At 36.1% G+C, this 23,601-nt stretch overlaps 1 protein-coding gene across 9 annotated transcripts in view; it reads left to right on the top strand.

Moving 5' to 3' along the window:
• Positions 1-23,601, top strand: part of Exoc6 (exocyst complex component 6) — a 210,817-nt gene that overhangs the window by 184,158 nt on the left and 3,058 nt on the right. For 2 of the 9 annotated variants that reach the window (XM_074078760.1, XM_074078761.1), the window contains one exon: positions 9,195-9,221. The exons of the other annotated variants lie outside the window; for them this stretch is intronic. In XM_074078760.1, the coding sequence (XP_073934861.1) occupies positions 9,195-9,206 (12 nt within the window). In that variant the 3' untranslated portion in view covers positions 9,207-9,221. Of the gene's footprint in view, positions 1-9,194; positions 9,222-23,601 lie in introns of those variants that run through there. 9 annotated transcript variants of the gene reach the window in all.

The raw sequence follows: 23,601 nt of genomic DNA, 5'->3' as shown, positions 1-23,601 counted from the left end.
ATTACTGTACATCTGTGGCCTACCATTATTCTTGCCATACGGTTCAGCAATCAATAAACATCAAATAAGTTAATGCATACCTCTTAGCTCTACTTAAAAACATTTTGGGGGCAGAGTTGGGAGTGTTGTTCAGTGGTAGAACAGAAACTTAGCATGCATGAGGCCCTGAGTTCAATCAGCACCAAAAAACAAAACAAAACAAGAAATAGGGTTGTTTTTTTCTGTATAGCAATACTTTATTAAAAGCTGAGTTACAAAGGATGTGAATGACCTCTATAAGGAAAACTATAAACTTCTGAAGAAAAAGATTGAAGAAGACTATAGAAAGTCTCATGGATTGGTAGAATCAACATAGTAAAAATGTCTATGCTCCCAAAAGTAATCTACATGTTTAATGCAATTCCCATCAAAATTCCAATGACAGTCATTAAAGAGACTGAAAAACCTACTGTTAAATTTATATGGAAACACAAGAGGCCATGAATAGCCAAGGCAATACTCAGTCAAAAGAACAACGCTGCAGGTATCACGATACCCAACTTTCAAACTATATTACAAAGTAATAACAATAAAAAACAGAATGGTACTGGCACAAAAACAGACATGAAGAACAGTGGAACACAATAGAGGACCCAGATATGAAGCCACACAACTATAACCAACTTGTCTTTGACAAAGGCGCTGAAAATATATGATGACGAAAAGACAGCCTCTTCAACAAAAACTGCTGGGAAAACTGGTTAGCAGTCTGCAAAAAACTGAAACTAGATCCATGTATATCACCCTATACCAATAGTAACTTAAAGGATCAAGGATCTTAATATCAGACCCCAAACTCTAAAGTTGGTACAGGAAAGAGTAGGAAATACTCTGGAATTAATAGGTATAGGCAAGAACTTTCTCAATGGAACCCCAGCAGCACAGCAACTAAGAGATAGCATAGATAAATGGGACTTCATAAAACTAAAAAGCTTCTGCTCAACCAAAGAAATGGTCTCTAAACTGAAGAGAACACCCACAGAGTGGGAGAAAATATTTGCCAGCTACTCATCAGACAAAGGACTGATAATTGAATATATAGGGAACTCAAAAAACTAAATTCTCCCAAAATTAATGAACCAATAAAGAAATGGGCAAGTGAACTAAACAGAACTTTCTCAAAAGAAGAAATTCAAATGGTCAAAACACACATGAAAAAATGCTCACCATCTCTAGCAATAAAGGAAATGCAAATTAAAACCACACTAAGATTCCACCTCACCCCTGTTAGAATAGCCATCATTAGTAACACCACTAACAACAGGGTGAGGAAGTGGGAAGGAACCCTTTTACACTGCTGGTAGGAATGCAAACTAGTACAACCACTCTGGAAAAAAATTTGGAGGCTTCTTAAAAATCTAAACATAGATCTACCATATGATCCAGCATTACCACTCTTGGGGATATACCCAAAAGAATGTGACACAGATTACTCCAGAAGCACTTGCACACCCATGTTTATTGCAACACTATTCACAATAGCCAACTTATGGAAACAGCCAAGATGCCCCACCACTGACGAATGGATCAAGAAAATGTGGTATTTATACACAATGGAATTTTATGCACCCATGAAAAAGAATGAAATGTTACCATTCACAAGTAAATGGATGGAAATGGAGAACATCATTCTGAGTGAAGTTAGCCTGGCCCAAAAGACCAAAAATCATATGTTCTCCCTCATATGTGGACATTAGATCAAGGGCAAACACAACAAGGGGATTGGACTTTGATCACATGATAAAGCAAGAACATACTTGGGAGGTATGAGGATAGGTAAGACACCCAAAAAACTAGATAGCATTTGTTGCCCTCAATGCGAAGAAACTAATGCAGATACTTTAAAGCAATAGAGGCCAATAGAAGGGAACCAGGAACTAGAGAAAAGGTTAGTTCGAGAAGAATTAATTTAGAAGGTAACACACATGCATAGGAAAGCAATGCAAGTCAACTCCCTGTATAGCTACCCTTATCTCAACTAGCAAAAACCCTTGGTCCTTCCTATTATTGCTTATACTCTCTCTTTAACAAAATTAGAGATAAGGACAAAATAGTTTTTGCCTGATAGTGAGGGTATGGGGGGGGGGGAGAAGGCAGGGTGGGGGGGTAAGGGAGGAGGCAGGGAGAAGGGGGGAGAAATGACCCAACCATTGTATGCATATATGAATAAAAGAAAAAAAAATAAAGTTGCATTCAGAGATCAAAAAAATAAATAAATTAAAGTTGAGTTACTAAAGGTAAGTTAATGTTCCATACAAACAAACATCTTTTAAAACCACTATTTTTTCTATTTTATTTTTGTTGAGAGTATTTCTAAAACTATCTGACTCATTTTTCTGCCTTCTCAAATATAACCTTTCTTGATTTATTCTGGTTGGCCTTAGGAATACTCAAACATTAATAAATGTTATTTCTAAAAACTTTTTGTCCATTTCCCAGAACCAACTGCTTATTCTTTTATGGATAAATAAATATTTTGGACAGGTGAATAATAAAAATTTAGGCATAGACCTTCTATATCTTAGTTAAATTATCAGCAGTGGCTGAATATAAAGCAAAATGTCAAGCAGCATTTTCTAAACTGATGTTTAGAGCAGTGAGCTATGAAGACAGTAAACTACAGTCAATAACTGTGTGAATTTCAGCATGTTATATCCTTTTCTTATAAATTCCTAACTTTATTAGCACACTAAAGGTTTTGGAAAGTCCTAGAACAAAAGTATCTCTCATTTTTTTCGCCAAACATATCTCTTATTTTTTTTCACCAAACGTATTTGCCAAATACTTTGCACAAACAAAAATTTCTTACTGTCCTGCAAAGCAGTGTTCTGTGACACACGGTTTGTAAACAAGCTTATTTAGACTGCTATTAAGATAGTATATGGGTCTCTATAACTATTTGGTTAAAACAGAGTTATAACAGCAAGGAGATAACCTTGTAAGTGGACAGATGAAATGTAAAATATTGAAAGCAAGTAATACAAAACTGATGAAAAATAGGAAGTTTTCAAAAACAATTTGTTGAACTTCCTTTTCTTAAGCGTTCAGATGATTTATGAAGGATGATAATTACTGGAGGATTAATTCTGCTTAGGTGTAGTAAACCAGTCAGTCAGTCATACAGAATAACTTGTTTTTAAGAAGCATGAAATGGTAACACAGGATTGCTTGTGAAGAATGAAAAGATTTAAATGGGAAATTAAAATACCAGCTCATGTACAGTTCAAATCCAAACAGTTGTCAGATTCCTTAGTGAATCATCAAGCTATTGGTATTGAGCCATGTTTTGCCTACTTGCAAAGAAATAAAGATTATATTCATGACTGGGGGTTTTGTCCTTACTAATATACTTAATATATTTTAAATGAGGTAGAAAAAATTTTAAAGATAGATGTTTTGATAAATTGATCAAGATAAGTTCTATATTTTTCTGCTTATTGTAAAAAATGTCTCATAGTATTACAAAGGAAATACAGCTTGAAGGGACTTTTTCAGGATAATTGCACCTTTTCTTAAGACAGTATATCTAATACTTGCCAAAATAAGATTCTTAAAACAAAGCCAGAACTTCCAGAAGGAAAACAGCATTACTATTTAATAAGATTAAAAATATGATGAAAAAAAGTTTTAAATCCTTTAAACTTACAGAAATTTCTTTTCTTTTTTTTTTTTTTTTTTTTTTGTGGTACTGGGGTTTGAACTCAAGGTCTAAACCTTGCACCACTCCACCAGCCCCACCCCACCCTTTTTTTTGTGATGGGGTTTTTCAAGATAGGGTCTTGTGAACTATTTGCCTGGTCTGGCTTTGAACCGTGATCTTCCTTATCTCTGTCTCCTGAGTAGCTAGGATTACAGGCATGAGCCACCAGTGCCCAGCTTATAGAAATTTCTTTGCCCAGTTGGCTTATTTCACACTAGTTAACTTAGCTGTAAGCACAGATGCAAAAATAGAAGGGTGGAGGAGCAAAAGCTACTTTGTTCAGTTGATCTCTTTTACCTGACACCAAGTCCTCTCTGCCAGCTGAAAGAGGAGTTTTACACTTAAATATGTTCCTTTCCTGTCATCACCTCTTGAATCTGACATAGTGGGGTTTGTTTTTTGTGTTTTGAGACAGAGGATCACTATGTAGGCCAGTCTGGCTTTGAATTCACTGTTTAACCCGGGCCTCCAACTCTTGGTCCTCTTGCTTCAGCCTCCCAAGTGCTGGGGTTACAGGCATGTACCAACATGCCCAGCTTTAACAGGTTTTTTTTTTAAGAATATTTTTTAAAAGGTCATTTTGTGGGCTGGAAGTGTGCTCAAGTGATAGAGAACCTACCTAGTAAGTACCACAAAAAAAAAAAATTGTGACCTTACACAAGTATCTTTTTATTAATTGTGGCCAGGGAAGATCCTCTGCCTCCTGGAGAGTTCATGGACTAGTTTGAACATCAAGACAATCATTGTAGTTTGCTGCCATTTGTAGTTTGTTTGGTGTTAAGCATTAAACCCAGCACCTGTCTTCTCTAACCCTGAGCTATACTCCCAAACCCCCACCTTTTTAAATGAACATCCACAACTTGACTTGTTTTTACCCATGTCCTGATTGAACACGATTTCATTTGATTGGAATAAGAGGGTAGGGTGTAGCCGGCGGTGGTGCTTGCCCAGCATGTACAAGGCCCCGGCCCGGTTCCCAGCACTGCAGCCCCCTTTTTCCTGCCCCCTCCAAAATGAGGCAAGAGTATATTCGATGCCATTTTTAGAAAAGAGGCAGCCCATAAAGCTACTCCTCACTTGATACATGCTTTATTGCATATATCATCAGCGTATATGCCATTTCTTTCAAGATAAGTGACAAGTGTGGGCTTCTGGGTATACTACATGAAGAATAAGATGGCTACCTTGCCATTCTTATATTCTACCACTTTGCAGAGAAATCTGTTAGGGGTAATTTTCAGATTTCTATTAATCGTCTTCATCTCCATGGACAAGAATTGTTTACAGTATAGATCACATTGCACAAAGGCCCTGCCATACCTTTAGATCACAGGTTCTGGGAACCATGGGTTGATTTTAGGAGGTTCTTGGGGAATATTGTTTGTGTGTGTATTTTTCCAAGAAGAGAGCTTGATGTTTTCTCTTAAAGACAGAATGTATGACCTAAAAATGGTTAACAAATCACCATTACTCTAGGGAAACTGAAAGCTGTTCAGATTAAGACAGATCACCATGAGCTGCTCCATTTTCAGGTGTTTCTTCGTGGATTTAATAAATGTTGAGCACCTACTGTGGGCACTATTTTTGTGTTGCTTTTGTTGGGGGTTTTTTTTGGCTTTTTTTTGTCAGTTACTGGAAATTAAATTTAGGGCCTCAGGCTGGTTAGGCAAGTGTTCTACCGTGATCCTCTTCCCTCCACCTCCCAAGTTCAAATAGGTTTTTTTGTGTTATTGGTACTGGGGTTTGAACTCAGGACCTTGTACTTACTGTCCAGATGCTCTACCACTTGAACCATGCCCCTAACCCTTTTTTGTTTCAGTTATTTTCCATATAGGGTCTTGCATTTTTTTCCCAGGGTTTGCCTCCTACTTATGGCTGGCCTCCGGAATAGCTGATACACATTCAGTTATCTGTTGAGATGGGATCTTGCCAATTTTTTGTCTGGGCTGGCCTCAAACTGCAATCCTCCCAGTCTCTTTCTCCCAACTCACTGGGATTATAGGTATGAGCCACTGCACCTGGCCTCAAATAGTTTCAAAAAGAACCTCAAATAGCTTTTAGATAGTATGAGAAAAATAAAACAGGTTAATGTGACAGTGACTGGAGGTGAAGTAGGCAACATGGTGGTCAGGAACACCTTTTTAAGGAGGTGACAGTTGAACAGATACCTAGCTGAAATTGAGAGATACTGGGAAATAGCATTTCTGGCAGAGAGAAGAGAGCAAGCTCCGAGTCCTAAAATGTGTCAAGGAACAGAAAGGGTTATGGCTATAATGTAGTGAGCCAGGGAAGAAAGGTACACATGAAATGAGGAAGATTATCAGAGGCAAATTGTGCAGGACCATAAGGGCCTTGTTAAGGAGTTTGGATAGTAAATATGCTGGGAAATATCCAAGGTTTTTAAACAGGTATCACACTCTACTTTGCATTTTGAAAGATTATTCTGTCTGCTGTAAGGAGAATATTGTTTGTTTTGGGTTTTTCTTTTTTTTTGGTGGGACTGGGATTTGAACTCAGGGCTTAGTGCTTGCAAGGCAGGCGCTCTACAACTTGAGCTATACCCCCAGTCCATTTTGCTCTGGTTATTTTGGAGATATGATCTCATGAACTATTTGCCCAGGCTGACCTGGAACTGAGATTCTCGGGATCTCAGCTTCCCAGGTAGATAAGATTACAGGAGTGAGCCACTGGCACTTCTTAAAAGTAATAAGATCAATTAGAAGATCATAACCTAGGCTGTAGATGATTGAGTTAATACTACTTAATCAAAATTAAGTAGTATTAACTTAAAAGTAGTATTCACTTTTTGATGATAAAGTTCACTATTTCACAGTGGTATCAGCATATGTACTTGGAAATTTGTGTTTTCAATATTTCACATAGTTGAATTTCTTTCTGCTGTACAACTGGAATACTGTGAGTTATATGATTAAATGTATTTTCAATCTAGAAAGCACAGGTGTATAGGAAAACATCATCTGCATTTTATGTACTAACTTTATCTTTTCTCCTACTTCCATTTCCTCTTGGCCCTTGGCTCTTCTCAGTTACTAAGCCACGTTTATTTTGCATGTATTTTCGTAAGTTGCCATAAAGCCCTTTTGGAACAATGTAAATAAACAGTTTGTTAGTGGAGTCCTAAAACTGTTGGCAGTAAAAAGCATTATTTATTAATGTATTTTTAAAATTTACTTGTTCATTTATTCATTCATTTTTTAAGCAAATGTTTATTGAGTGCCCCAGATAGGCCAGCAGTGGGGAAACACAAGTGAGTAGTAGATAATAAAATAAGTGCTAGACTCTTTAAGAGATGAGTTAGTTGGCATCAGTGAGCACAAATTTATCTTGACTAAAGGATAGTAACTAGGGACTGGGGGTATGGCTCAAGGGGTAGTGTGCTTGCCTAGCATGAGTGAGGCACTGGGTTCAATCCCCAGTACTGCAAGAAGAGTTAAGGATAGAAAATAAGGAGTATAAAAAGAAAGCCACTGAAATATCTGGAGTGATGTGTTGACAAGAACACTATTGAGACAGTCAAAGACAGGATGGAATTCTACTTCTCTTAATAACTACAGCATGACCTTGGAAAACTGTTTCCTAAACTATTTCAACTATACATTTTAATGGTTTAATGAAATAGTTTGCTTCTGGGAGAGATCTTTTTCCTGGTCTACTTAATCATCATTGCTAAAGTTAGCAACTTGTGTGATACTTGCATTTCAGAAGCCATCAACTGGTTGAGTCTGCATTAATCATCTGTCTGTACTTACCAAATATCATTAGGAAAAGGGCAAATTCAGGTCTACTTATGGTGAAATATAAGGAGCTGACATTTCCTTCCACTTGTACTGCTTGTAAAAAGAAGTAACCTTGGGCACCCCTCCCTCTGTTCTTATTAGTTCCTCACCTGCCTTTTTATACATAATCTGATAGTTACTCTACCAAGGAATTATAAATTTTAGGAAAGAAGTTCTGTTGTACATGGAAAAATAGAACCCTATAACTCTTCAGGACTCAAAATGAACAATGTTGAGTCAGTATTTGACTCAAAATGAACAATGTTGGATTCTGTCTCTAGGGACAAGAATGAGCCTTGGAAGTTATGAAGAAACTGTTTGGCCAGAATTCTTGCCACAGAGACTGGGTGTCTGCCAAGGCTTTACTTTGAAATTTCTATGTTCTGTTTCTAGTCTTAAGGATTCATAACATACAATTCTTTTGCCACTAGTCCAGTTTATTCTTTTATGATGAAGAAGTCACTTTTAAATAACAATTATTTCCACTATAATTAAACAAATCTTCTTTTGTTTGTATTATATTTGTTACCATATTGTATACACACACTGCTTGCTTAAACTTGTCCATATGACTGCTTCACAGGAACCTTCTTTAGAAGTTTTAAAGTCTTTGACTTCTTAAAGTATTAATGGGATTTGCCAAAGTTGTAGTATCCAAATGTTTGACTAGATATAGTAGCAGGACAACAAGCTTGTTCACACAGCTCCTTCAATAAGCATTTTTTCTTTTGACAATTCTAAATTCATTTGAAGTGCCAAAGAATTAAAGGAAGATGTATTTGAGTTTACTCCTGACTATGACAAGACCAGACATCTCACACAGTTTACCTTAAGGTCCAGATATGAGAAAAATATGCTGCCCTTTGGGAGAGCTTAGATTATAAAGGATTAGTCTAAACCTAAATGTCTTTTGCCCTTTTCTTCTTTTTGTTTCAGTGTCATAATTCTGGAAGTATACAATTTACGTGGTTAAATATGTATGTGTGATTTGTGCTCATCTTTCAATTATTAATATAAATTTTAAACATAGGTTTTTACTATTATTTTAAGAATAAAGTAACAGCTGTTTTATAGTGTGTAAAATTACCCTCTAAAATGGTTTTTTGAAGACAAAAACTCAAATAAGACAGATTCTCTCTCTCTCTTTTTCTGTTGGTGCTTGTGATTGAACCAAGGCCCTTGAGTGTATGTTAGACAAGCCCTGTACCACTGTGCTGCTTTCTCATTTTTAAGTAATTACACACACACACACACACACACACACACACACACACACACGAAGCAACAGGTCCCATGTACACTACCCAGTTTTCCCCAGTGGTAGCTTTCTACGTAGCTGTAATACAGTTATCAAAACCAGGAAATTGGCATTATATGCTCATCATCTAAAACAAGCAAATAAGATATAAAGAGAAAACACTCATTTTTTTCCCCTTCAGTCTCTTAGCATAGCTGGTATGTTTCCTTCTAAGTCCTTTGTAATGTACATTCACACATACATAGTGCACACTTAAGAGCATACATGTTTTTTCTTTTTTTGCAGGGGAGTGGGATCATTTATACTATAATTTATATTTTTAAGGTAAACATTTATGATTTTGCATTAATAAATATGGGTCAGCTTCATTTTTTTTTCATTTCTTCTTATTGTTTCATAGTATGCATCATAATTTATTGAACCAAGTCTCCATTTGTTGGGTATTGTGGAGTCTCAAGTTTTTCTACATATAAATAATGCTGCATTTAACATCCTTATACATATATGTTGAGCACTTGGTAAGTATTTTAATAGACCTTTAGAAGTGAAATTATTGGTACTGCCAAGATAACTGCCAAAAAGTATACCAATCAGAATTATTTAAAGATTGGTAGTTAACTTGACAACATAACAGTAAACAAAAGTAACAGATTCATGGAAAAACTTACAGAATGTAAGTGGGGAAAATACAGGCTATTCCTTATAATTTAAGCATTATAATGCTGTGGGAGTTTTGGATTGGTTTGGTTTTTGGTGGGGGCAATAGTGGGGATCAAACCCAAGGCATCACGTGTGCTAAGCAGACACTCTGCCTCTACCACTGAGTCAAATCCCTAGCCCATGGATGAGTTTTGAGGTAAATTTTCAATGTCTCTTCATAGACTGGAAATTATAAGGCACTGCATAAAATAAAGAAGCAATCTCAAATTTAAGTGTTTTTAATTGTCAATATTTTTTAAGTGAAAGGAATAGTCTAAAAATTTTGCAATAGTCTGTCACAGTAAAGGGTAGTGACATCTTGGCCTTTGATTAATTTTGTATATGCATTAACCTAATTATTAAATATTAACTCTGTATTGACATGGTCTAGTAAGTATTCAAATTTGAATAGTTGACACTATCCAACAAGGAACTCTTTCAGAATTTTTTTTTTACTGTCTTTTTTTTTTATTATTCATATGTGCATACAATGACTCTTTCAGAATTACTTCACATTTTTGCCAAGCTTCCCATTATTCATTAATAAATATTTTTTCTAATAATTTTTTTATTGAATAGAAATATATCTCTTTTTTCTTATAGTTTTATTTTGAATTTGGAGAATAGCTATGAGATATTTAAATGTGTGCTTTGTCAGAAAAACAATAATTACTATTACTGTTTCACATCTAATGAATATTATAAACAGAATCACCATTTTCACTGTTTTTTATCTTTGCTATATAAGACAATATTGCCTAGACTGCATCTATATTGTATTTGTCATATCCAATGTGAGTCTTATGACAGAGTTCTAAAAACCATATTTAGCATTCATTTTGAAAGCAGATTGGAGATACATACATTTGTGTGTGTATATATATACATATATATATATATATATATATGTATATATATATATATATATGTATATATACAAGTCAGTGGAAAACTAGTACATATTAAGCCATCCTAGTCCAGTTGTTTGACTCTTATAAACTGAGGAAATCATATTCTAATCCTACTTTACATGTCAACTTCAACAATGCACAGAATCTCTCTGAAACTCATTTTCTCCTTTGGTATCAAGTACAAAAAAGCCTGTACACCACTCAAATCAGATGTTCAAGAGATAAAGCAAACACTAGGAGAATCAAATGAACTTTATGTAAAGAGTTTATCAGGAGCCATTATAGGGGATCTGCCTATATGTGAAAGAACCACAGACTCCAATTTTCTACACACCTTTTCCAGAGGTTGAAATTAGAAGCTTTTTCTTACACATTAATCTCTCTGCTTTTTCTTTCTATTTGTTGTGACTCAGAAAAGACATAATTCTTAATCTTTTGCTTCTCTAAGTGTTCTGTGAAGTAGAATTTAATCCAGTTCAAGAAGCTTTTGTTGAGTACCTTAAAGGAAGGACTATTCCTTCTGTCCTTGAAGGACTCTTCATTTAGTCAGAAGGTAAAAATGGACTCACAAAACCAGGCACATGTACATATACCAAAATTCACACAAAGCCACCTGTCTTTAAATTTAGATGACTAGGAGAACTCAACACTGTTAACACTGTACTAGCACTAGTGAGTGTGTGTGTGTGTGTGTGTGTGTGTGTGTGTAAACCTGTGGAAGAAATCTAGATCCTTTTTTTGTAGGATAATAGTGCCTTTTAAGAGTCAAGTGGATATAGTCATTAGTAAAAATTTCACTAATTATATATCAGAAGACTAAAGTTACTAAAGGGATTTTTTTAATTTGAAAATGAACCTTTTGTAGTATTTTTGCCTAAACGTTTTTAGGTATATATTGCAATGGTTAGTATTAATGTTAAGTGATATTTTGGTTCCTAGAGTGTTTTACAATTTATAGTTCTGTCCTTTTCTTTGACCTGCTTTGTGTTTTCTTTAAATGTCAGAGCATGTGCCAACTACCTTTGATCTGTTAATCTGTGATTTTTATGATCATGAAATCCCTGAGAATTAGAAGGCACTTCAGGAAGTCTAACCACTGGTTCCAAACTCTTCCTCAAACAGGTCGCTTGCTACTGCTTCAAATATCCTGAGATCTCATTGCAGCCTTCACCTGGCTAGACCAAAACATGAATCCCTCATCCTAGTAGATTAAAATGTGTGATTACTCAATGAAATTAAGTATTGTTTTCTTTCTGCTTTTGCATTCCACTCCTTCCTACATTACAATCTTTTTCTTGTTTCATTCCCTTATCTTTTTGGGTAGTTTTTGTCATTTCCTTTCATTTCTGCCTTTCCCATGCTATGCCAGCTGAAAACCCTCATTCTAATGTAAGTGGCGCTACCTATTCAGCTGTTAGGCAGAATGTTTTCTTCACCTCCTCTTTATGAAGTTCTGGGGATACTTCACCTCTAGTGCACATCTCTCACTGGCTGTGCAAACAGGGAGATTGGTGTTCTCTTAGTTCCCCTTTTCTATTCATAGAATAGAAAAACTTTCTCTTGAGGGAAAGTTCCAGCCCTTTGGAGCCTCCTGTCATTCATTTCTTAGCACCTTCAGTCTGTCTGTTACTTTTGCAGTCACACAGATTATCTATATTCACACCCATCTGCATCTCCTTTCCTTCATTCTGAGGTGGTAGCCATTTTAATAAGGCTTTCTCTTTCTCCTATGTCCTTGACCCCACCTTTTCTATGGGACTTTGTTCAGTATGCATCTACTTTTCCTCTGTTGTAGCCTTTACCTAACTACCACAGCCTAAAAATACGTTTCATGTTTTCTCTCCTTTGCACTGAAATCTTTAAGAGAGTACTTTGTCCTTACTTCCTCATCTCTCATTCATTCCTCTACTGTCTGCTTTGCTACATTGAAATAGTATTCACTCATGTCACCAGAGAAGGCCAGTAAACAGTTTTAGCCCTTATTTGACTCGTTCTTTCTGCCACATTTAATAATGTTGATCATGTCCTCTTTAAAACTCTCTTCAAACGCTGTACTCTCTTAACATTATTCCTCTTTCTTCTTTATGTTCTCCATTTCCTACTCCCGAAATGTTAGTGTCCCTGAGGTTTCTAAGGAAGAGCCCTGCTCTCTACACACTATATCTGGGTGAGCTGATCCACTCTCAGCCATTCTCTCTGGCACAAACTGGAGTATGCTTCAGATACACATCCAATTGCTTAGCAGATGTTTCTACTTTGGTATATGTCCCATATCCTCTGTGGCCAAAGTTTTCAACGTGTCTTCTTTCCTCATTCTCAGATCTCGAGAACTTCTTTCTGTGTTCTCTTTTCTAGTTAGTGGATCCTATATCCAGTTAATCACTGTGTCCTAGGGATATTTACTCCTAAATATTTCTCAAACCTATCTTCTTCTCTCCATCTTACCTACCTACCTACCACCTATCCGTCCTTTTCTTTCCATCCCAACTATCTGCCTGTCTGTCTCAGTGTATTGTAAGTTGTCGCAACAATCTCCTAATTATTTTTTCTGCCTTGAGTTTTTTCTCCTCAGATCCATTCTCACAGAACTGTTGGAGTTATCTAAGTGGTGAATCTGCCCATGTCAGCTCCCTTGCTTAGAACCTTTCAGTGACTACCCAAGGTTCTATAATAAGGCATCCACATCCTTCTGTGACCCAGTCCCTGCCCCCTCCCCCAGCCTGTCCTGGGAAGTACTCCCTTACTCATATTTCAGTTTAACTTCACTGAAGTGCTTGACATTCCCAATTAGCACAACTGTTTCTCAGCTTTGTGCCTTTTTTCATGTTGTCCAATCTGCTTAAAACACCTCTCCTTTTCCCTGATTAGCTTAGATTCAGTTTGGGTGCCATGTAAGACAGCTCCTCAGGTCTTTCCACACATACCCCAGCAACACTTAATGTTCTCATAATCTATGCATAGCTCTGTTAGCATGTTAGTGTTAGTTATGATTGTGTGAATAGTTTTCCACTACACTAATGTGCTCCTTGAATCCAAAGACTGCACCATCAGCATAGTGTGAAATAGCATGTAACATGTCATTTTGTCACATATGATCACAGTCCCTTCATTACAGAAGAAAAAGTTGAAACCTAGGTTATAACTTCTTTAAATGGTTAATGGTTAATGTAGATGAAAGTGGCTTGATTTCTTAAAAATTGGGTTGGAAAGGAATTTATAAGGCATAATCATAAATATACTATTGGTGTCTCTATGGCCTTCAGAACAGTGAGAAATAAGTTTCTGTTGTTTATGAAATACTCAATCCGTGATATTTTGTTACAGCAGCTGAATGGACTAAGACAATGTTATAAGAAACATTAACTCTTAAGCATTTTATTATCCATGTGAAATACAATCAGATAAGTAAATATTATCCGTAAAGTATTGATTAGTTGAGAAAATGGAGGACTTGATTTTCACCAACCAAATGGACCCCAGTATCTGATATGCTGAAGCACATAATCAAATATCAGATATTTTAAGTTATCCTTTTAAAAATTTGCTTAATTCATTGTAAGCTGTATTATCCATTAAGTCTTCCCTCAAAATCATTGGATATTCCTCAGATTCTGACCATTAAAAGTTTTACTTTTAATACTTTATGAATTTATTTTCAAACAATATATAAAAACTTAGATAACATCCAACTTTCTTACCTGTTTATCTCTTTCCTTTTCTTTGTTCTCCTCCTAATTATCACCAACAAAACTTTACCTCCTCAGCTGTGTTGAAGGCCAGGCATTGTTTTTATGTCTTACAAAGAAGAGACGCTATGGCTTGAGTTTTTTTCTAATGGCCTATGTGAGATGTTTATGCAAAGTGTCAATGGAAACAATTATCCTAACAGGATGACACAGCCTATTTTACTTAGAAATGTTCTAATTTCCTGTTTAGGTTATGCTGAGGTCAGATGGAGATTTCTTTTTGTACTCCCATAGTGCTGATCCACATTGTACAAGCAGGATAGGACTTAGATCACAGTCCATTTCATTCCAGTGTCTGCATTTATCTTCAAAAGAAAAAAGTCCTTCCCTTCCTGTTTTTATTTAGTTTCTCTTTTAGCATTTTACTGCTGTAATCTGTAGTGATGGTGTGATGTCAATAACTATTTGCCATTAGCTGCTTAACTAAGCTGCATTTTGAAGTTCATGTAGATACCTGCATTAGTCACAATGTTGCAGTGTTGTCACTGTTACCTTGTCTCAGGAACCTGTAACTAACTAAGCACTCAGGTAAGTATCAAGTCCAAAGTAAGCCTTGCCCACATGATGTGAACTTAGTGAATCAACTTCAAAATAGTTTGATAACTACCTCCCCCTCATATTTAAGTATGTCTTGAGGCTATGGAAAGACTACATTTATCTGTTGAAACAGACTAAGCAGCACGTGTCCTGACATGTTTATCGAGCAAATTATTATACCTGACAAAAGATAATTACATATACAATCAGATCTGGAAGTAAATGGATAATTAGGGGTTAATAAATAAGTGCCTTTTAGATTCAAGAAAAGTAAGCTAAATGAATATTTTTAATTATTTGAGTAACAATTATAAAGCTTTTTTTTTTTGGCAGTACTGGGGCTTGAACTCAGGGCCTTCACCTTGAGCCACTCTACCAGCCCTATTTTTGTGAAGGGTTTTTCGAGATAGGGTCTCACAAACTACATGCCCAGGCTGGCTTTGAACCATGCTCCTCCTGATCTCTGCCTCCTGAGTAGCTAGGATTACAGGCGTGAGAAAGAAATGACTGAGGATCCAAGTCCCATTAAATACAAGTACTCTCCTTTTTTTTTTTTTTTCCCTTGGTGTTGTTGGGGGGGTCAAACCCAGGGCCTTGTGCATATCAGGCAAGCACACTACCACTGTGTTATACCCCCAGCCCATAATTCCCTCTCTTTAACAGATCCCCATTTTCCTTAACTCTATCATGCTGAGTATAGAAGTCCAACTCATTTTTCATTCCTCTGGATTTCAGGACAAAGTAGTAAAGGGTCTATACTTTTAGGACACAAATCTGAGACCTTATTTCTATAAAGCAGAAAAGATGATTTATGAGTCTTAAATTCTATTCACCACTCCACCAAAGGGCGGACCTCGTGGAATCCAGGGCTAGACCTGGGGGCCCTACTTGATTTTTCTAGTGTGTGCTAAAGTATCGCCATAGAAATTTATCCTCCTGAGGCAAGTTGGAATTTGATTTAAGTTTTGGTTAATTTAACTTACGTTAAATGACCTAAGTTCCATTTTAAAGAAGGGAATGTGACAAGATGCCTCTGGTTTTTGAAGTATTTTAACTTTAGCTTAGCATTTTCCCCGCAAAGACAGTAGTGAGCATTTATAACTATAATTTTAGAGTAAAACATATAGATAATTTTATTGAACATTAAATTAATCCAGGTGACTGTCTAAGTTTTCATTTGCTTTATGCTAAATCACAGCCATTGCCCATGTGGAGAGTGAGGATTGGTGGAAAATACCCAGAATCGTTCAGATTTTGAAAAAACTAGCCATTCCCTTGTTTTTGTTAGCATTTGCACTATAAAGAAGTACAAAAGAAACCCAAGCCTAGTCCAGCTATTGCACTCAAGTACCTGCCATATTCTGGAGTATAGACACATCAGCATACACACTTTTTCATTGGCTAATCCATATTGTTTTTCTTTGTTGCTCGAGGTCTTCCAAAGTCAATTCACACAGTCAGATTTTATTTCTTCAAAGCTTCTGTGAGGCAAAATGACTCATCAGAGAGAATTGAAAGTCTGGTGAACACCTCACATCATGAGTTTCAGGATTTGATTTCCTTAGTAATGGAAGTCTTTGAGCTTCACTGGGGAAGTTATTACATAACTAACTGTTATATAAGTGTAGCAGATGATGTAATGGATTTGTACAGAAAATTAAATGTATGACCCAGGAATGTTTATTTAACATGTTAAATGGTGGCATCAGTGGCTTACAAAGGTAATCTTGAGAGCAAAACTTCAGTTGTGAAATATTGTAGTAGATACCATAGCACAGATGAAACCTTTAAATAGACTAGTCTGATTTTCAGAATGCTATAAAGCGTTATTAAAAAATGAGAGATATCTTCATTATTAATAATTTATATGTGCCAGGTGCTGGTGGCTCACGTCCTTATCCCTAGCTACTCAGAAGGCGGAGATCAGAAAGATCATGGTTCAAGGCCAGCCTGGGAAAACAGTTTGTGGGACCATATCTCAAAAAATACCTAACACAAAAAAGGGCCGGCAGAGTTGCTCAAGCAGTAGAATACCTGCCTAGCAAGTGTGAGGTCCTGAATACAAACCCCACAACTGCCAATAATAATAATAATTATAATTTACATGTAAATGGCAGCATAGCCATATTTTTATGGAAGACATGAGTTCATTGTAGACTTAGAAAAATACTGTAATTGTGTATACTATGAAAAATACTGTGATAGAACTAGGTAGAAGGCACTATGAGGACACAGAGGAGGAGCAGCTTAATCCAAACGAGGTATTCTGAGCAGGTTTCCTGGGAGAGGAAGGTTTTATGGAATAAGTAAGAATTACATAATTGAAGAAGGAGGGAAGGGGACTCCACACAGGAAAAGAAATGAGCAATATTCTGTGGTTAGCATAGTTTACAAGACAATGGAGACTAGTAGTTCTTTGTTCAGAAGTTTGAATTAGGGCTGTTGAAGTGGCTCAAGTAATAGAGCACCTGCCTAGCAAGCATGACACCCTGAGTTCAAATCCCAGTGCCACCAAAAAGAAAAAAAAATTGAATTATGAGACAGAAGAGGAAGCCAAAAGGTTAACCTGAATAAGGTCCAAGGTAGTTTTGCATGTTATGTTAAGGAAACTGAACTTTATCTTACAGCAATTGAGAAGCCAACAAAGACTTTTTAATGAATTAATTTTTGCGGTGCTGAGATTAACCATCAAAGACTTTAAGCAAACTGAGTGGTGTGATGAAATTTGTATTTGACTTTATCCATGGCTCAGTGTAGAAAGAAGCTGGTAGACTCTGGAGTATTGGAAGAGATTGGCAGCGGGGATAGGCAAGACTAAAAGCCCCAGAGGAAAGGTTACGATGTCTGAATTAGGACAGCAGTAGTGGCAGGGCTGGAAAATAGGAAGTAAGTGAATTTAGGAAATATTTGGGAGGTTAAATTGGCATAATTGGGCAATAATTTAGATACAGGAATTGCAGACAAAGGAGTCAAAGCAGACTGAATCCAGGTTTCTGGCTTGGGTAATTAGGTAAGTGTTACCAACCTATGTGCAGCCTACCTTACTTACCCTATCAGGAAACTGGCTAGGTACTTTTTATGACTGAAGAAAAACAAATCGTGTGTGTGTGTGTGTGTGTGTGTGTGAGAGTGTGTGATAAAAACCTAAATCACATTCACATATTTGAAGTAAATCTGTGGAAACTGTATGAAATGTTCTTTCTTGTATTAGTTGATTATTAGGGCTTTTGTTTTTCAGAAATGAAGAATGAATTAAACTCTTTATAAGAATTTATTAGTATCTTTTTTCTGGATTCATAAAGAGACTTTAGTTAAATACCTATTGTTATTTGGTTTAAATATATAATGTAAATGTTTTGACCTTTATTTGCCAGAAGAATTATTTTAAAACTCAAGAATAGAAGGTGCTACTATTCTTACATTACTAAATAGAGTTCATGACCCTGTTAAAAGTTTCATAACAAATTCTGTTCCTAACTATATATGCATGTGTGTATATATCTGAAAGAAATGAAAACTTATGCTCACAAAAAAAATGTACATAAATGCAACTTATTCAATAGCTAAAAAGAGAAAAATCCCAAATGTTCAGCAGCTGATAATTGGATAAACAAAATGTGGTATATGGAATATTATTCAGCAACAAAAAGAATGAAGTATTACAATATATATGGTAAGCCTTGAAAACATGCTAAGTGAAAAAAGCCAGTTACAAAAGACAATGTTATATGATTCCTTTTTGGGGAGTGACTTCTAATGGATGTGGAGGTTTGGAGAGGAGTGCTCTAGGATTGAGATGGTGTAGAAGCTTGTGAATATACTAAAAGCCATTGATTTGAGAGAATTGTATGGTACATCTCAAAACTGTTTTTAAAAGCTAAAAAAGAGTGGTGTCACTTTAATTACATTAAAGTTCTTAATGTAAAAATAGAGAAAAATTGTGAGATAGCTACCAAAAATAGGAAACTAGTGTAAGTATTGTAAACTGTCATATGTAATAGCTATAAGATGATAAATCCAAAATTAGAAAAATAAGTTTAATAGCGAAGTAGGGGCTAACTAACAAGGAGTTCTTTTCTGAGACTAGGAAGAGAAGGATGGTGAACTGTTGCCACTGTGATATACCTTGTTTGATTTTTAACTGTGTATTATTTTGATAAAATTAATTTTAATAAACAAGTCAACCACATAAACTATACATATGTATCTCTATGCCATTGTAGTCATGAAAGTAATCCAAGTTTCGTAAAATTGGAAGTGTATAAATCAGGTTATATAGATTATACTATTTACCTCTTTTTTCCAAATTCTAAACCTACCCAGTAGTTACCTAAGACCACCAAGCTTAGCTTAACATCAAAATATAATATATCAAGACATATTATAGGGTTGGGGCATGGCTCAAGTGGTAGAACCCCAGCCTGCCAAGTAAGAGGTCCAGAGTTCAAACCCCAGTACCACCAAAAAAATTTTAAAAGTATATATATCTATATTTGAGCTGGGTGCCAGTGGCTCACACCTGTAATCCTAGCTATTCAGGAAGCAGAGATCCAGGAGGATCAAAGCCAGCTTGGGCAAATAGTTCCCTAGACCCTATCTTGAAAAAACCCATCACAAAAAAGGTCTGGTGGAGTGGCTCAAGGTATAGGCCTTGAGTTCAAACCCCAGTACCAAAAAAAAAAAAATACTATTGGCTTAGTATCCAAATTCTACTTCTGCTATGTGCAGTTCCCTTGAGTCAAGTGCCTTTAAACACAAAGCACTCAGAGTTTGCACTTAGAGTTGAAAGGCTGGCAGAGAACAGATTTGGTAAATGGGTATTTGAGGAGGGCAGGCATAGGAACGGTGTATCAGAGAGCCAGAAGGTAACATAAGGACAATTAATGCCTCAAGGCAAGAAAGGGAGTGCCTGGAGGCACAGTATTGTTTTTGCTTCTTTATAGTTTTCTGTGACTGCTGTGTAAGTTTCTCTTGTATGCTGCATGTGAAGTTTTCCAAATGTGCAAAAGCCAGGAGCTTTAAAATCATTTGGAGCTCATCATTTGATCTCACTACCTATTTAGAAAAGGGACTAGTATTACCCTCCAATGTGGCTAATTTAGGAAGACCCTTTTTTCTTGAATTCCCAGTGACTAATTACTCAGGATTTGTTTGAAGGACAAGAATTTCTTCCTTAAAGCTGTATTGGGTTTAGGAGTTGTGTTGTTTAAATCTCTGAAGCACTCTAGGAACCCATGCATCAGCTTTGTTTTTTGGAGGCAAAGGAAAATTGATCTGGTTTACTTTTGGAATCTGCAAAGCAACCCTGAGGTCCCAGGTGGATTTTGTGTTTGGAAAAGGGAACTTGGGGGACTAAGTTTAACCCTGAGCCCCCAGGTCACTGTTCACGTTTACAAAAGCAAACCTGGTATCCCCAATTGCTTTTCTCTTGAGGTTGGCTTAACTTTATTTATCTTCTGTCTTGGGTCACTGCCCATGAGGTGCTTCAAAAGCAAAATCCAAAAGACTCAAAACAAAGAAAGCTAAACCAGATTCAAGGAAAAAGTGACCTGGCATTGTGGATTCATTTTTACAAAGGCAAAAAGCCACTTCAAGAGTTCCATAGAATGATTTTAAGTCTGCCTAGATTCATTGTGTCATTTGCACAAAGTGATCTCAACAGTTCTGAGACCCCAAGTTTTTGGGTGTAGACTGGGAGCCAGCCTGTAGGATGAGAAACTGTCAACAAGCTAAATGGGTTGATACAAATGAATTCCTCAGTGATTCTGAAGTGATTCAACTATTTTGAGCATATAAATGGGACCACCCATGCAACCATTTCTTTCCTTAAGCTGATCTTTTTGTTGCTGGACACACAGGGAGCATAGAGGAAGTGAAACGTATGACTCACTTACAAAGATTGTCATAAATCCATGATGTGTTCAGATTAGTTATGAAGGGTATTTTTGAATCCTTAGTGAAAAAAGTTAGGAGGCTAACTTGAGATAGTCTTATAAATCATTCTGAGATGAAACTGAGGCACATTATTTTGCTATTCATTTTTATATGATCCATACTTTGCTTACTTCCCAAAAGGACTTAACGTGGAATTATTTTACTTGACTATTGGAACAAGCCCATTTATAGAACTTAATACCAATTTTCATTATCATATGCCTGACTTTATCCTTTAATAAGTATTTGTAAAATTGCTTTTGGATAATCTGGTGAGATTTTTGTTTTTGTTCATGTTTGATCTACATCTTTGAACTTCAGGTATATGTGTTAACTAATAAATTCACCTGTTGAGGCCATGTCTTACTGTTTATTTTCAAGACTAAAAGAGATTTTGTGTGATTAATAACAAATGTGTTATTTGCATGCTGCCATCTGAAGGAAGCAAAACTTAAAACAGAGAGGTGAGACTTTCTATAATTGAGGTTTTAATGTTATAAATAGTCCATCCTGTGAAAGCAGGCAGATTGTGAGAGGCAGTCCCCAAGGCATGATGTAGAGTGAAGCTGAGTGTTAGTGGTCCCTGGTGACACCTCATTTTCCTCTGCCCTTCTCGTTCTGATGTTGGGCAATAATTTTTTTTTTTTTTTTTTTTTTGGTGGTACTGGGATTTGAACTTAGGCTCATACTTGCTAGGCAGACACTCTTGCCACTTGAGACACTCCTTCAGCAATCATGTTCATTTTAAGTCATCCAACCAAAGACCAGGAATTGTGCTGCTTGGTCAGACAGGCATGGGTAGCAACCTATGGAAGTGGGTTCAGTTCATAAAATATGGTCTAGTGTAGTATCAGCGTGGGGCACCTTTCACTTCAGTAGAACTGTATTTTTAAACATGGAAAGGAACCTTATAATGGTTGTGGATGAAGGACACTGGTAAACCATTCAGAAATATTAGTCATGCTTTCTCTAGGAAGGTCATTTTACTCAGTTATTAGACCTTGTGCTCTAATAATACCGTGAAGGAATCCATACTCTATCAGTACCCCAGTGAAAACCTGGGAGAGATGATGAAGGAGGGAAGTCAACTGACTGCGTTCATTTGCCACGTTCGCTTGCAGGCCACCATTGGCCTTTTTCTGTCAGCATAAGCTGAAGTCATCTGTAGTATGCTGAGTTTTTGTATGCATGAAGCTTCTGTAAACTTGGAATAATGGTCTGGCATCATCAATCAGTTATTTCTTGAATATCTGAGTGGTTTCACTATGCTGAACACACTTTGAGTTTGCTAAGAGCTTTGTGGCATTTTTTTGTATTTACTCATACTAGCAACATTGTGCATTTGAAAAATCCTTTCACACATAGAAGCTAGAAATCAGAATATGAGATCATCATACTTGCTGACCTCACCTTTCCTTTCTGTCCAAATCCATGTAGCCTTCAGGACATAGACAATGAAATGATGTTCAAGGGTATTCAGAGACAGAGAGTAAAAAGCAAGCAAGCAGTGGTTTCTGTCTTACTTTGTATTAAACAGTTAGTAGCTTCCTCATCTGTTACTAGAGTTTAAATTACTAGGATTTTGTGTGAATAGTTTTTTTTTTAAATAAATTCTTTATGTTAGAATTAAGATATTACTTACTTCCTTGTTAACTGTGTCCCTACTTACAATGTAAGCACCTTGAGGAAAGGACATTGTCTGGTTTCAATACTGTATCTCTGATGCCTAGCATAGTATCTAGCACAATATAGGTGGACCACGATATTTATTGAATGATTAAATGAATTTTATTTACATCTTGGCCCTTTTATCTACATTAGCAATGGATTCCTTAGTCTTTAATGTGCAGTTTAACTATGATGTGTATTTTACAAAGTATTAATGTAAATGTGAAATCATGGATTAGATTTGTCCACATGTGGGCAGGTAGGTTAACTTTTGTAAATCCTGTAATTTCTAGTGATTTACATTTGAGTATCTGCATATGAGAGATTTGTATATGGTGTCTGACCACATGTGAAAATTGTAAGAATAGGGTTTCTTTATCTAGGAGTGTCTTTTTTGTGCTGTAGAAGAACCAATTCTGTATTCACAGTTGGAGTTGGTGTGGGTTTTTAATTCATTAAGTAGCCTCCTTTCCTACCTGTGGGTAGATCAGCCTAAGAGAAAAGAAGCCTTATTTAAAGGCTTCCTCTTCCATATCCCAAAGATCACATTGCTAATGCCTTTTGGAAAGAAAGGGAGATTATAGCCAGTATATTAAGCAGTTACTTTCTGCTGACTACTTACATGCTCACATACACTTGTGCAAACACATAACATGTACCTGAAAGAGGAATCCTTGATAATGAGGCTGTGCTGACAACTGTATGATGGCTGCTCATTACTGAAATTTATTTTAACACATAAACATATAAATGTTATTTTTAACCATAGCATTAACATATGCCCATGATAGAATATTATGAAATGAGAGGCAATAAATTACACATAATCTCACCCTACAAATAGCAACAATTCTTAACATTTTTTTCATATTTTCTTTCAGTCTTTTTTAAGGGGGTATTCTGTGATTAAGAATTTATCATAAAAACCTTCCCAAGTAATTTTAAATTCTATGTAACATTAATTTTAATAAGCATGTGATGTTTATCATACAGGTATACCTCACTATTTAATCAGTCTTTTGATATTGAGATTTGGGCTGTTTTCAGTTTTTTGATAAGCAAATGACATGTTTGAGATTACTGTCTTTGTACATAAATTTTTGTCTGCCTTTATTAGTTTTTCCTGAAATTTCATTCCGATAAGTATGATTACTAAATTGAAGAAATGGTGTTTTATAAGGTTTTTTAAACACATTGCAGAGTCACATTCCAGCAAAGTTATACATTATATTCTCACCATCTGAGTGTATGCAAGTAACTTTCTCTCTTTGCGAGAGAAAAATGTACTTGTTGCCGAAATTACACATAAGTT

This window comes from Castor canadensis, chromosome 7 (genome assembly GCF_047511655.1).
Source record: "Castor canadensis chromosome 7, mCasCan1.hap1v2, whole genome shotgun sequence".
Taxonomy (NCBI): domain Eukaryota; kingdom Metazoa; phylum Chordata; class Mammalia; order Rodentia; family Castoridae; genus Castor; species Castor canadensis.
The sequence above is the reverse complement of the archived record's forward strand: the minus strand, read 5'-3'. Positions and strand labels throughout refer to the sequence as shown.